The sequence below is a fragment of the Podarcis raffonei genome, chromosome 18, assembly GCF_027172205.1.
Source record: "Podarcis raffonei isolate rPodRaf1 chromosome 18, rPodRaf1.pri, whole genome shotgun sequence".
Classification (NCBI taxonomy): domain Eukaryota; kingdom Metazoa; phylum Chordata; class Lepidosauria; order Squamata; family Lacertidae; genus Podarcis; species Podarcis raffonei.
The window spans coordinates 1363670-1377234 of record NC_070619.1 but is presented as its reverse complement, the minus strand read 5'-3'; the positions used below and the strand labels follow the sequence as shown (position 1 = coordinate 1377234).

General features: G+C 48.7%; 2 protein-coding genes across 5 annotated transcripts in view; one reads left to right on the top strand and one right to left on the bottom strand.

The window, feature by feature from the left end:
- The first annotated feature begins 370 nt into the window (after positions 1 to 370).
- GDF1 (growth differentiation factor 1) lies at positions 371 to 6319 on the top strand. Its single transcript, XM_053372903.1, has 2 exons — positions 371 to 658; positions 5183 to 6319. The coding sequence occupies exons 1-2, from the start codon at positions 373 to 375 to the stop codon at positions 5974 to 5976; spliced, it is 1080 nt and encodes a 359-aa protein (XP_053228878.1). The 5' UTR covers positions 371 to 372; the 3' UTR covers positions 5977 to 6319.
- A 3932-nt stretch (positions 6320 to 10251) lies between these two features.
- UPF1 (UPF1 RNA helicase and ATPase) overlaps positions 10252 to 13565 on the bottom strand; it is a 35162-nt gene continuing 31848 nt past the window's right edge. For all 4 annotated transcript variants that reach the window (XM_053372900.1, XM_053372899.1, XM_053372901.1 and 1 more), the window contains exon 24: positions 10252 to 12784. The gene's annotated coding sequence lies outside the window, so the exon portion shown is untranslated. The remainder of the gene's footprint in view (positions 12785 to 13565) is intronic.

Here is a 13565-nt window from a genome sequence, read left to right as displayed (position 1 = left end):
CAACCTAGCCCACCTCGCAGGGTTGGTGTGAATCTTTAAAAACAACTGCGCCCATATATGGAGGATAAATTGGGTAGAATAAAAGCAGCAAAACTCTGGACTGAACTCACCTGGTTTGCCCTGGGCGGGGAAGGGTTAACCAGATGCGCCCATCACCCGGACCCTCAAGTCGGGTCCTTACCCAGAAGCCCCCTCGGCCCCTGGCCAGCTGCCCAAAGATCAAAGGCCCCCATTAGCCAATCAACCCCCATCAGCTGCCTCTTCCTCCGCGCCTTCATCGGGCTTCTCTCCCGCCCCCCCCCAGCAAGTATTCAGACCCCTTTTCTTGCCCCAGTTCTCCCCATTGCCAGCGTCTCCAAAAGAGAGAATAGAATGGAGCATTTGCACTATTTTCAACTAATTCTGGGAGCAGCTGGGATGCTCTGGGTCTTGCTGGTGGGAGGGATGCATTTGCAAAGGCAGGAAAGTTTGGTGTTGAAATCTCTGGGGCTCACGACCAGGCCCAGCCCCAGATCTCCCCCGCCCGTGCCCCATCTGCTCTGGAAGATGTTCCACAAGAGAGCCAACCTCTCTCCAGCTTCCGAGGAAGGGAGGACGCCTTGCTGGGTCGAAGAATTCAGGGTTCCTGGCAATATCATCCGAGTCTTCCCAGACCAAGGTACGTTGTTGCAAAGGTTTTGGGAGCTCTGTTTGATTGATGGGTTTCTGGTTTGAGATGGCCATGATTTTCTCCCAGAGGTTAGAATCCTGCACAGGTCTACTCAGAAGCAAGTCCCACTGAGGTCATTTTATGGCTTGCTTTTCTTCACCCAATAAAACCAGAAATGGATTCTGCATCCCCTTAAATTCTCCTAAAATTAATAAAATCAGGCCAGTTTGGGGAATAAAAGCCCAGGATGGTAAGCAATGTCAGTCCTACTCAGAGTAGACACGTTGCAATTATTGGGCATGGCTAACCGAGACTCATTGGGTCTATTCTGAGTAGAACTTAGTTCACCAGAGTGCATAGTCCCAAGTCCAGGACAAAAACCAACTTTGTTTTGATTGATTTAGGGTTGCTTTTTAAATAACTACTCATCAGGCCAAAGGTGTTGAAAGTAGTCTGCAATTATTATAAAAGCTGCGCTTTGTCTCCAGTTTGATCCCCATATGGGATGGCTGCACATTCCTGCTTTGCAAGGGGTTGGACTAGATGATCCTCAGGTTCCCTCCTGCCCTACAGTTTTAGGATTCTACGAAATCACAATAAGACCAGCCCAGCTGATCATTCCTCTGTGATATTTCCACAGTTATTCCCTGTCCTTATTTCCCCCCCGGGGATTTTTTAAAAAAGCATTTTTACTGCATTCTGTACATCACCTTGAGACCCCTGTGTGGAAAGTGATTAACAAAGATAAATAAATTAGCATGAGTGTGGATTGGGCAATATTATAAATAAAGACTTATAAGAAAACAATAGCCAGCTGTTCACTCTATGTTCAGTTTCATAAGCACAACCTTAAAATAAAGAGAGATCCCCCCCCCCCCGCTTTACAAACTCCTTTGATCATTGCCCTTTCTCTCGCAACCCCACAGGTAATGGCATCAAGTTTTTAGCCCAGGATTCTTGAGATGGTTGTATTAACACTTGTCATGGGCTGGAAGTTTGATGTCCTCATTTGTGAGCTAAATCACTGCATTGTAAGTGTTCATAGCATCGTGGAGATAGAAGGTCATGTAGCTCAACCCCCTGCAATGCAGGAATGTCAACTAAAGAGTCCATGACAGATGACCATCAAAATGCATGTGACAGCCCTTGAGATATTGGAAGATGGCTATCTCCTGTTCGCCAGGCTAAACCTCCCCAACTCCCTCAACCATTCCTCATCAGGCTTGGTTTCCACACCCTTGGTCATCTTGGCCTCCCTCCTCTGCCCACCTTCCAGCTTGTCAATATCCTTCTTAAATTGTGGTGCCTAGAACTGGACACAGGACTGCAGTTGTGGTCTGACCAAGGCAGAAGAGAGCAGTACTTTTACTTCCCTTTACCAGGACATTAGACTTCTGTTGATGCAGCCTTGATGCAGCCTTGAATAGCATTAATTTTGTTGCTGCTGCTGCTGCTGCATCACCCAGTGGACTCATGTTCAACTTGTGGTCCACCAAGACCCCGAGATCCTTTTCACATGTCCTGCTAGTAAGCTAGGTTTCCCCCATCTTATATCTGTGCAGCTGGGTCTTCCTGCCTAAGTGCAGAACCTGACACTTGTCCCTTTTGAAATTCATTTTGCTAGTTTGGGCCCAGTTCTCTAATCTGTTAAGGTCACCCTGAACCCCAAATCTTCTTGCCCAATAACCCTCATATTAAGTGTCTCATGATCCACCCAGTGAGTTATGATCTGCAGGCTATCAAGGACTGTATTTAATATCCAGTTTATCACTGACTAATTTTCTCCACTATTCCACCTTCCCATTTTCTCCTTTATATCCCTATTTTACACACACCTGCCAACTTAGATTTGACCTCATGCCTAATAGGAAAGTGTGCTACGGTCCATGAAAAGCTTATTCCCTCACAAATTTGATAGCCTTCAAAGTGATCTTTGCGTATTTTGGCACGTATTTTGCGTATGAGGCTAGTTGGAATCCTACACAAACTTAACTTGGAAGTCCAGCTGAACTCAGCGGAGCTTACTTATGAGTAGACACACAAAGGATTAAATCCTCCTGGGCCCAGTTGAGCTTACTTCCAAGTAAATTTTCTTATGGGATAGTGGCCTGGGGGTTGCCACAAGTTCTACTCAGAGTAGAGCAATAGACATGCTAATAGGCTCAATTAAGTTCTACTCAGAGCAAATCTATGCAGCCCAGTGAGCTTAGGTTAATCATGCCCATTAATTTCAATTATCAGTGCAACTCATATTGGATTTAACCCTTTGTTTCCTCTTAACCATTCCCTCTTCCTAATTTGTTACTTTATTGACTGGCTAATCAATTAATCTCTGTCTTTTAAATAGCTTAACTTGATGACAAATTAATATTTTCTTGTGTGTTCATTTACTGTTCTCTGTGTGTGTTTATGGTGCTTATACATAAAATGCAAGCCTGATTTAAACACATACATTTATACCATATATATAAGAAGTCAGGCATGATAAACTGCAACGCTGAAATGGTCTCCCCCCCCCCCACTCCAATCTTACTGAAGGAAAACTGCTCCAACTTTGCAGGTCGTTTGTATGCAAAAATAAAAAGGGCTTTGCTGGTGGCTGGGAAATCCTTCTTCCCCACCAGCATTTGACCATCTTTAGCAGAAGCTTCTCTGTGACCAGATGCCTTGAAGGCCTGCTCTTCACACCTCCTTTCCTCCCCAAGACTGAGAAACCAGAGCCTTGGCCTCTTCCTCCATTTCTACACCTTGGTGAGACTTCTCACAGCCGGGCGATAATGGGCTTTCTCAATGCCTGTGAACTCAACTGTTCTTAAAGATAGCTTTGGATGCTTGGCTCAGCTCACTTGGGTGCCACAGATGTTTCTTGGTGTGAACAGGCACATCAGAACATCTGAAGAGCCTGCAGGATCAGGCCAATGGCCCATCTAGTCCAGAGGCCGGCTCTCCAAGGGGGGAGGGAGCCATGTGTCTGAACACCAATTGCTGGAACCCACAGGCGGAGAGAGTGGGTGTTGTGCTCGGATCCTGTGCACCTGGTTGGCCCCTGTGAGAACAGGATGCTGGACTAGATGGGGCACTGACCTGATCCAGCAGAACTCAATAATAATAATAATAATAATAATAATAATAATAATAATAATAATTTTTATTATTATGTATATGCTGCCCATCTGATTGGGTTGCCCCAGCCACTCTGGGTGGCTTCCAACAAATTAAAACACAACAGGACACAATAAGATATTCAGTGAAATGGGTTTTGATACTCTTATAACAGCTTAGAAACCCACTTGGGCAGTATTTATTTATTTTTATTTAATGCCTTAAATATCCCTGCCATTTTTCTCCAAGGAGCTTGAGGTCTCTTTCCCCCTCCTCATTTAATCCCCCACAACAACCCAGTGAGGTGGGTTAGGCTAGGAGAGACCGGTGGCCTTCAAGGCCACACGCAGGAAGCTTTAATTAAGGCCAAGGGGGAATTTGAACCCTGCTCTCTCCGAGGTCCTAGTTTGATGCTCCAGCCCTGACATCACTGGCTCTCCGAGCGCCAAGCAATAGGGCTGTGTCAGGGACTGGCTGGACACAGGAATGGTGTGAGGAACCAGCTGGGGGACCCTCAAGGGAAAAAGGTTCAGAGCCCAGGGAGGGGTGGTTATATGTCGGGGAAAACCCAGATATGTCCTCTTTTGGGGGGGTCAACATGTCCCCCCGGGCTAATTTTTACATTTCAAGGGAAATGTCTGGTTTAGGGTTTTTTAGTTATTTTCAGAAGGGGTTTGGGGGTGCACACGCATGTTTGGGAGGGCGCTGTGACCCAGAAGCGGAAGCGCCATGGCGGAGTGAGGCTGTCGCAGCAAAGATCAGGTAGGAGCCTGGGGTCCTGCCTCCGCTTGGGCTGCTGTGCAGGGGGCAGCCGCTGCCAGCCCAAGCTGGGGAAAGAGGTACGTGGGCACAGTGGCTGCAGCCCCTGCACCAGCTCAGGCTGACCTCTTTTGTGTTCTTCAAGACATAGCAACCCTAGTGGTGGTGGGACAATGATGAGCGGACAGAGGGAGAAGACTGGGAACAGATGACATTGGAAGAGGACAGGGCTTAGTGAGCGGGGAGAGTCTGTGGCAGAGAGCAGTCCAGACTCAGAGGCAGGAGCTGAAGCAGGAGAGGAAGGAGGCCAGGAGGCAGAGAGGGGAAGGGCCATGGGGGTCTCCCCTTCCTGCTGCAAGAAGCTCCCCTCCCTGCTGGTCTCCCAGAACCAGGAGAGGCATGAAAAGGGTGGAGGAGAGGTTGGTTGTGCGCAGGCTCAGTCTCAGATTGTTTGAGGAAAACCCTGGAGACAGCTGTGGGGAGGAGGGACCTTTCAGTCTCAACAACTGATTTTCATGGAGTACAACCACCAGGAATGGGTTGCTGTGCTCATTAGGCCTAATACTCCTGTGCAGATCCTGTTTTTGCTAATAAGGAGTGCACCGTGTGATTTACTGCTGGCTCGCTCTTGCCAGGCTGGTCCTTGCCTCAGCCGTGTTCCTCCTCTCCTAGGCCAATTCATCCACAGCGACAAGCCACGGAGTTGGCTGTGCCTCCAGAAGCGGCTGTACTTCAACTTCTCCACCCTAGACAAAGGGGAGCAGGTGACGATGGCGCAGCTGCAGATCCGTTTCCGCCACAACCAGTACCAGGTTGCCAGTCCGGGCCACCCTTTGGAGCTGAGCCTGTACCAGGCCTCCCAGGCAGCTCTGCGAGGGATGTCCTCGCACGCCTACAGCCGGAAGCTCTTGGTGGAGCAAAGCTTCATCCATCTCCACAAGTCCTTCGTCTTCAACCTGACCGAGGCAGCAAAGGTGTGGCAAACCCCTGCCCGGAACCTGGGCTTGGTGCTTGAAATCTCCAGGGGGAAGCTGTGCTCCGGTGCAGATTCCTTCCTTGACACCTCCCTCCTTGTGGTCTCCCTGGCGCACGGACAGTGCGGGAGAACCCGGAAGCGGCGGAGCACCTACTACGTCCCGACGGCTGCCAGCAACATCTGCAAGCCGCGACGGCTGTACATCAGCTTCCGCGACGTTGGCTGGGAAGACTGGATCATCGCCCCCCAGGGTTACCTGGCGAACTACTGCCTGGGCGAGTGCCCCTTCCCACTGGCCGAAGACCTCAACAGCACCAACCACGCCATTCTGCAGACAGTGGTGCACTCCCTCGACCCCGAAGGGACCCCCCAGCCCTGCTGCGTCCCTGTCCGCCTCTCGCCCATCTCCATCTTGTATTACGACAACGACGACAACGTTGTGCTGAGGCACTATGAGGACATGGTGGTGGACGAGTGCGGGTGCCGGTAAAGGGGGTGGGGTGTTCCCTGGTGTGGCTTTGTTGCGGTGGGGCACTCGCGCAGAGTGGCGTTGGCCAGCCTCTCCCTGCTGGAGCTCTGCATTGAGAACCAGATTATCCTGCATTCATGGCCCCTTGGGCTTTAGGTGTGGAGTAGCGCTCATGTAAACAGAGTTGTATTTTATTTTCTGCACCAAAGCAAAGACTGCACATGGGTTTTTAACACTACCTGATCACTTCCAGATTGTTTTCCTAGGGTGGAACTCTATTGTAAAAGTTTTAATTCTAATAGTGAACGACATGAAGAAATCTGAAGTTGTTGGGGATTTTTAAAAAGAAAAGCTTCATGGGGGTTGGGGGGTCTTCATTTTTTGCTGGCGTAGTTTTGGTGAAGGGATTTTAAAAGGTACCGGTAGTTGCAATTTGTCATTAAAGCAGAACAAAAGGTGATGATTGGGGTCCCTTTAATCAATGGGGGGTTAAGAGCTGCAAATGGAGAATGATATACAAACAACAACAACAACAACAACAACAACAAAGGCTGCATGCCTATGTGATTTGGGTCAGTTTCCACCTGGATAACAAATGCCAGCTTGCTGGCCGAAGGTTACTGAAGCAGCAGGTAGGGAGAGCGCTGTCTTAATGGGGGAACCACCTTCTAGGTTAGGGGTTGGGGACTTGTGGCCTGGACTGCAATTTCCCATCACTGCTGGCATTTGGCCACCTTCACATAGAATCATAAAACTGTAGTGTTGGGAAGAACCCCAAGGGTCACCTAGTCCAACCCACTGCAAATGCAGGAATCTTTTGCCCAACATGGGGCTCGAACCCACAACCCTGAGATTATGAGTCTTATGCTCTGATTGAGCCATTCCAGTGTCATCATACCCATATATCATGGGTAATAGAGGGGAGGCCAATAGATGAGGTCTCCCAACAACTCCCAGCATTCTTAAGCAAACTACAGTTCCCAGAATTATTTGGGGAAATCCATGATAGTTTATAGTAAAGTTAAAGGGACCCCTGACCATTAGGTCCAGTCGCAGATGACTGGGGCTGTGGCGCTCATCTCGCTTTACTGGCCGAGGGAGCCGGCGTACAGCTTGTGGCCAGCATGACTAAGTAGCTTCTGGCGAACCAGAGCAGCGCATGGAAACGCTGTTTACCTTCCCGCTGGAGCGGTACCTATTTATCTACTTGCACTTTGATGTGCTTTTGAACTGCTAGGTTGGCAGGAGCTGGGACCAAGCAACAGGAGCTCACCCCGTGGTGGGGATTCGAACCACCGACCTTCTGATCGGCAAGTCCTAGGCTCTGTGGTTTAACCCACAGCGCCACCCGCGTCCATGATAGTTTATAGAGCACTTTAAATGTATGTCAAATGTGGTTGATGGGAGCTGGTGCCCCAATATCTGGAATGTCACAGGAAACCCCAGCACATCTGAAGGCTATTTTGGTAACGTATCACATTGCAGAGTTGAACTAGATGACGCTTGGGCAGTGTTAGAAACTCAGATATATAAGCCAGGTGCCAAATGGTTCCTTAAACCAAGGTTAGTCACCAAAATGAAACATCCAGTTGCTGTTTTGGGGCAAGACAGTTCTAAAGCCTTATTTTTCAAAGGATGGACTGACTGATGATTTCTCAGTTAAACATCTGGCTAGTTCCTACCTTGAGCGAGGTTAAGAGCTTTGGGAACTGAAAGAAAAGTCACTTCATCCAGAGACAGTCTACATATACACTGGCCTATTCTGACCCGTTTTTCTTAGTGGTGACGCAGGAATATTCTTCACAGCTGTGAGCAGGGCAGTGAGGTGAGGTAAGTGAAGGCAAGCGACAACTAACTATCGTTGTTCCCTGCTCCTGCTCAGGCTGCACAGAAAAAGCCTTTTGGTTCTTGAAATTCATTCTGACAGTGCAGATAAAATAGATTCTACAGGATGGGGTATTAGTATGTGAAAACAGTCCAGATCCAAGGATCCCCGGGCAGGCACCTCCAGGTGGTGGAGACGTCAGGCGCCATCCTGGCACCTGGGCATCTTCACTTGGTCAGTGGCCAATAGCCAAGTGCAAACTGTGCCTGGCACCTGGCTAATTTCAAACACTGCCTTGGGGTCCTTTCCAACTACAATTCTATGTAATTAATTTATTAATCATTTGTTACATTTATCCACTGCCTTTTCCTCAAACTCAAGGTGGCACACGTGGTTCTGCCTGCTTCATTTAATCCCCACATCCTTGGAGGTAGCTTAGGCTGAAAGAGGGCGACTGGCTCCCAAGGTCACCCAATGAGATTTTATGGCAGAGAGAGGATTCAAACCCTGCTCTAGGTCCAATGCAAACACTCTAACCACCACACAACACTGGTTAATTAGGCTTGCCTAGTTTTGCATGGGAACCATCGGGGTTTTAAGGGATTGGAGGGCGTCCTATTTTGGATACAATAATCTGTATTTTTTTATACAAGGCGAGTCCTTTAAGAGAGGCCCCATGGATACAAAGTGCACATGTTCCATGGGGCCTCTTTTAAAAGACTCACCCTGGATTATCATACAGGGGACGCGGGTGGTGCTGTGGGTAAAACCTCAGTGCCTAGGACTTGCAGATCGTATGTTGGCGGTTCGAATCCCCGCAGCGGGGTGAGTTCCCATCTTTCGGTCCCAGCTCCTGCCCACCTAGCAGTTCGAAAGCACCCCTAAGTGCAAGTAAATAGGTACCGCTTTATAGCAGGAAGGTAAACGGCGTTTCCGTGTGCTGCGCTGGTGCTGGCTCGCCAGAGCAGCTTTGTCACGCTGGCCACGTGACCCAGAAGTGTCTTCGGACAGCGCTGGCTCCCGGCCTCTTAAGTGAGATGAGCGCACAACCCTAGAGTCGGACACGACTGGCCCGTACGGGCAGGGGTACCTTTACCTTACACCTTGCAGCCTTCCTTTGCAGGAGCTGAAGGTGCCATGTACTTTCATGGGTGGAGTACCTGCTTGGCAGCAGCATCAGGTAGGCTTCCTGTCCAGAAATCCCTGATGAGATTGCCAGTCTGTGTAGACTGTACCGAGGTAGACTGGACAATGGATGGCGGTAAACAGCTTGAGGTTGAATTCTGACAAGACAGAAGTACTGTTTCTGGTGGACAGGGGAAGGCAGGTATGGGTCCTTCGTGGGCTCACTGTGCCCCGGAAGAACCAGGTGTGCAGCCTGGGAGTCATTTTGGACTCTCAGCTATCCACGGAGGCACAGGTTAATTCTACCTCCAGGGTGGTGGCTGCCTTGCAGCTTCATCTGTTTTGCATCAATGGAAAGTTCAAAAGCTTTCCCCCTTTTTAAAAGCAAGACAACTTTATGAAGAAGTTGTCAACACTCTTTATAGATGCTCAGCCGTGAGCAAACTTATACCAAGTTTTGCCAAGGACATCTGATCTGCCACCAGCTGAGATAGGCCTTTTGTGGCATGCAGGAGGGATCTTACGTGCCAATGTCCACTTCTAGAGAATCTTAGCTGTCATTAAAACAAAGGGGAAAGTTCCCTAGGAAGGTAAAAAAAGCCTACAACATGCCAGAGGGGGACTGTCCCATCAATGATGCACAAATCATGCAGAAGATTCTACAACCTTTTCCCCCTAGCCTGCAGGGAAGCATCTAAGTACAGTGGTACCTCGGGTTAAGTACTTAATTCGTTCTGGAGGTCCGTTCTGAACCTGAAACTGTTCTTAACCTGAAGCACCACTTTAGCTAATGGGGCCTCCCACCGCCGCCGTGCCACCGGAGCACGATTTCTGTTCTCATCCTGAAGCAAAGTTCTTAACCTGAGGTACTATTTCTGGGTTAGTGGAGTCTGTAACCTGAAGCGTAGGTAACCAAGATACCACTGTATGTGACCCTACACTGCTGCACCCAAGGAAGCGTAATCGTTCCTGGACTTTACCCAAAGCCAGAATATTAACTCTGCAAATATGCAGAACAGCACCCATGTGTCACCCACCCCAGCACGCCAAGGGATCATAGAGTGGAAATCCAGGTTGGGCAATAAACACAAGTGCAATTATTTGTCTCTGAGTGTTCATTTGGAAGAAGATTACAAAGTTAAGTCTGTAAGAAAGGGTGGCTAAACTGTGGCCAGACTCCAACACCCAGCATCCTGTGGGAGTTCAGCTGATTAGGCAGCCCTGGAAAACCCCCAATAAGATTGGGTTCAACCTGGATCAGAAAACGTTCAGGCTTCTAAAACTAAAAAGTGCATATGGAAAAAACTGTACACAATATTACAAAATGTAAGAAAGTCCTCAGAGGCTGAATGCAAGAGGCTCTTTATTAATTTGATGACAAACAGATTTTAAAGCAAACTTGAGATGGAAAAAAATAAAAATGAAAATAAACACGGTGCTAGCACTGATGTTTTTTCTTTTTTCTTTAAATGGATTTATATAAAAACTCAAAAGGATTTTATTTTAACTGCTACAAAGGGGAGGGGGAAAGTAACCCAGCACAAAGCAGAAGCAAGCAGGTGCTAACTAGCAAAATGTGAGGAGGGGAGGGAGGAATCGGGCAGCCACAGAAGGATTTGGGGGTGGGGGGAAGGAATATCTTTACTCAGCAGATCGCCTTGCACAGAAAAGAGACAAAAGCGCTTAAAAGGCTAGCTTTGAAAACCTACGCAGCCAACATAGCCTACCCAGTGGGGTGGGAACTGGAGTACCAGGCCCTCTGAGCCTCCCTGCTTGCCCCCCACCTCCCTCCAGGTTGTCAGGTCTAATGGATACCAAGGAGGCCAGGCACACCTCTTGCAGAAGGATGGGGCAGGGCTGCTCTTTTTCTTTGGTGGGGTGGGGGGAGAAGAAGAGGAACGAGAAAGACAGATTTCCAAAATCTCTATTCTTTTTTTTTTTTAAAGAAAAAAGAAAAAAAAGCGCAGGGAGTTCTCTTAAGTACATTCATGTTAAGTTAACCTCGAGTTCCTCAGTACACACAAAAGCTAAACAGATGCTAAGAGCCCTTTGACTATGGAAAATTAATTCACAAGCGGTTTAAAAGAAGGGGGGGAATCACATCTAGAAGGCAGATCAAAGTGTTTCAGAGAGGTAAAGGGCACTGTGACATTTATGGATCACCAGGCTGGGGGGGGGGGCAGGAGGTTAAACAGGAAATCCTACTTCAGCTTTTTTCCTAGAAAGCTTTTGATGCAGATAAAAGAATGCTTTTTGCTACAAGTGCAGCAAGGCGGCGTTTTCCCTCCCCCCAAGGGGGTGCCCTTTCCCAGCCAGATTCATAGCAGTTGTAGTTTGAAGGACTCCACCAGCGAAGGCTTGTGACCCCCCCCCCACCAGACGTCGCCTCAAGATTGGTTTAAATGCCTGGCGTTGAACTCACTCCACCGCTGCACAAAACCCCCAACGACAACCCCCCCACCCCGATATATGCTCCAAGAATGAGACCCACTTCTCCGCAGCCACCTCCCGCTCTCAGCCTGCCCGCCCCACCCAACCTGCCTCGAAAGTATCTTTGTTAAGAGTCTTTACTTCAAAACCAATATAATCCCCAGTTTCCACTACTGTTTTTGGGTGGGAGGCGAGAAAAAGCAGTGTCCTTTTTTGTTTCCCCCCTCTTGGGGGTGGGCGGGGGTGGGCAAAAGGGCACAGGCACCCACTCCCTGTTCTCGTGAAGCGCATGGAAAGTCTTACAGAAAAGAAAAACAACAACAACCACTTGTTGTCATCACACAGAGCAGAGCCCAGGCAGAAGCCAATTGAAAGCAAGACAAAAAAACACACACTTGAACCATCTTCTGCCTCGCTGCAGGGATGTGCTGGCTTTCCTTGCTCACTGCTACCCTACCATCTGAAGAAGAGGCTGATTGACTGAAATCACACTGAAAAAAGATCTTAAAAAGAGTGGTGTTCTAATTTTTAAGCGTTAAACTTTATATATATATATCTTTTTTTTAAGCTTCTCAGAACAAGGATTTTCCCCCCGCCCAGGTCCACTACTAAGATTTCAGAGACAAACTTCTAAAAAAATATCCAGTGCTTCTTTTGCAAGAATCTCTTTTTCTTTTTAAGGGAAAAAAAAGAAAAAAAAGAAACACCCCATCTTATTAAGTCCATTCAGGACGCGGGTGACACCACACACATGTGAGGTTCGAAGCTGGATCCTGGACAGCAAAACCACGCATCTCAGAGTAGGGTACCAGCCGGCTGGCTTTCCCACGAGCTCGGGAGGATTGGGGCCCTCTTGGGTGGACGAGGCTGGTGATGATGATGATGGTACACTTGCTCCTTTAAGAAGATGCCAACAGATGCCACTTCTGGTTGAAAGGGGGAAAAGAGAGGTGGGTACGCAAACAACTCTGAGATGGGGGCTTTCCTCTCCCCGCCCTGCTCACAAGAACAGAAGCTTGCTTCCAAGGCTCTTCTCTCTCTCTCTCTCTCTCTCTGAATATCTCTCTCTCTCTCAGTGTGTGTTGACGGGGGGAGGACAGGGAACTCTGCTGACCACTCTGCTCTTCCGGGGCGAGTTGACTCCCCCTCCCAGCGAGGCGCCAGTCGGTCCTCCGTTGCTCTCTCTCTTCCCACCTCCGCCTGGTCAATCTCCTTGTCTCAGTGAGCTAGCAGTGGGCTCTCTCTCTTCCTCTCGCTCGCGTGCTCTTCGCTCTCCTCTCCGTTGGTTTCTCTCTTCCTCTCCCTCTTCCTCTCTCTCTCCTGTTGCTCTCACAGAGTTGCTTCAGTTTTAGCAGTGGAAAACAGGTATCCATTTTATTTTATTTTTATTACCCAGAATAAAATGCTGTTGAACTAAGCTCCACATCAGCTTAGCTCTTCTCCTTCAACCTAAGGCAGGGAAAGAAAAGGGAAATGCCATTATTGTCACAAGCCGTGGCTGTGGGTTGTGAGAAAGGCTTCTCTGAGCACATAAATGGCTCAGTGGGCAGAACCCAAAGGAGTCTGGAGGATGCAGATTCCGTGGCTACAAACAGCCTCTACTATTAGGCCCAGCAGGTACCATTTTTTCTCCACCACTCAATACAAGACTTGTTTAAGGCAAGAGTTTCTCCACCTCCCCGCCGGTGCCTGGTAGATAATAATAATTCTTAATAATTTTATTCTTTATACCCCACCCATCTGGCTGGGTTTCCCCAGCCACTCTGGGCGGCTTCCACCAAATATTAAAAACAATACAGCATCAGACACTGAAAACTTCCCTAAACAGGGCCACCTTCAGTTGACTTTTAAAAGTAAAATACGGTAGTTGTTTATTTCCTTGACATCTGATGGGAGGGCATTCCAAAGGGCGGGCGCCACTACCCAGAAGGCCCTCTGCCTGGTTCCCTGTAACCTCACTTCTTGCAGTGAGGGAACCACCAGAAGGCCCTCGGAGCTGGACCTCAGTGTCTGGGCTGAACGATGGGGGTGGACACGCTCCTTCAGGTATACAGAGCCAAGGCCGTTTAGGGCTTTAAAGGTCAGCACCAACACTTTGAATTGTGCTTTATCTAGGATGCCTCTAGATAAAGCTCACAAGCCAGGTGGGAGGAAGATGCCTGCCTCCAGCAGGTTCTCCAGATCTGGGACTGCTGCCTCTGACTGGGGGTGACATTCAGGTATCAGGGCC

Excerpts from the sequence above, each read along its gene's own strand:
- GDF1 (XM_053372903.1), top strand. The coding sequence starts at position 373 with ATGGAGCATTTGCACTATTTTCAACTAATTCTGGGAGCAGCTGGGATG. Across the intron at positions 659-5,182 it reads CCGAGTCTTCCCAGACCAAG|GCCAATTCATCCACAGCGAC; the intron begins GTACGTTGTTGC and ends CTCCTCTCCTAG.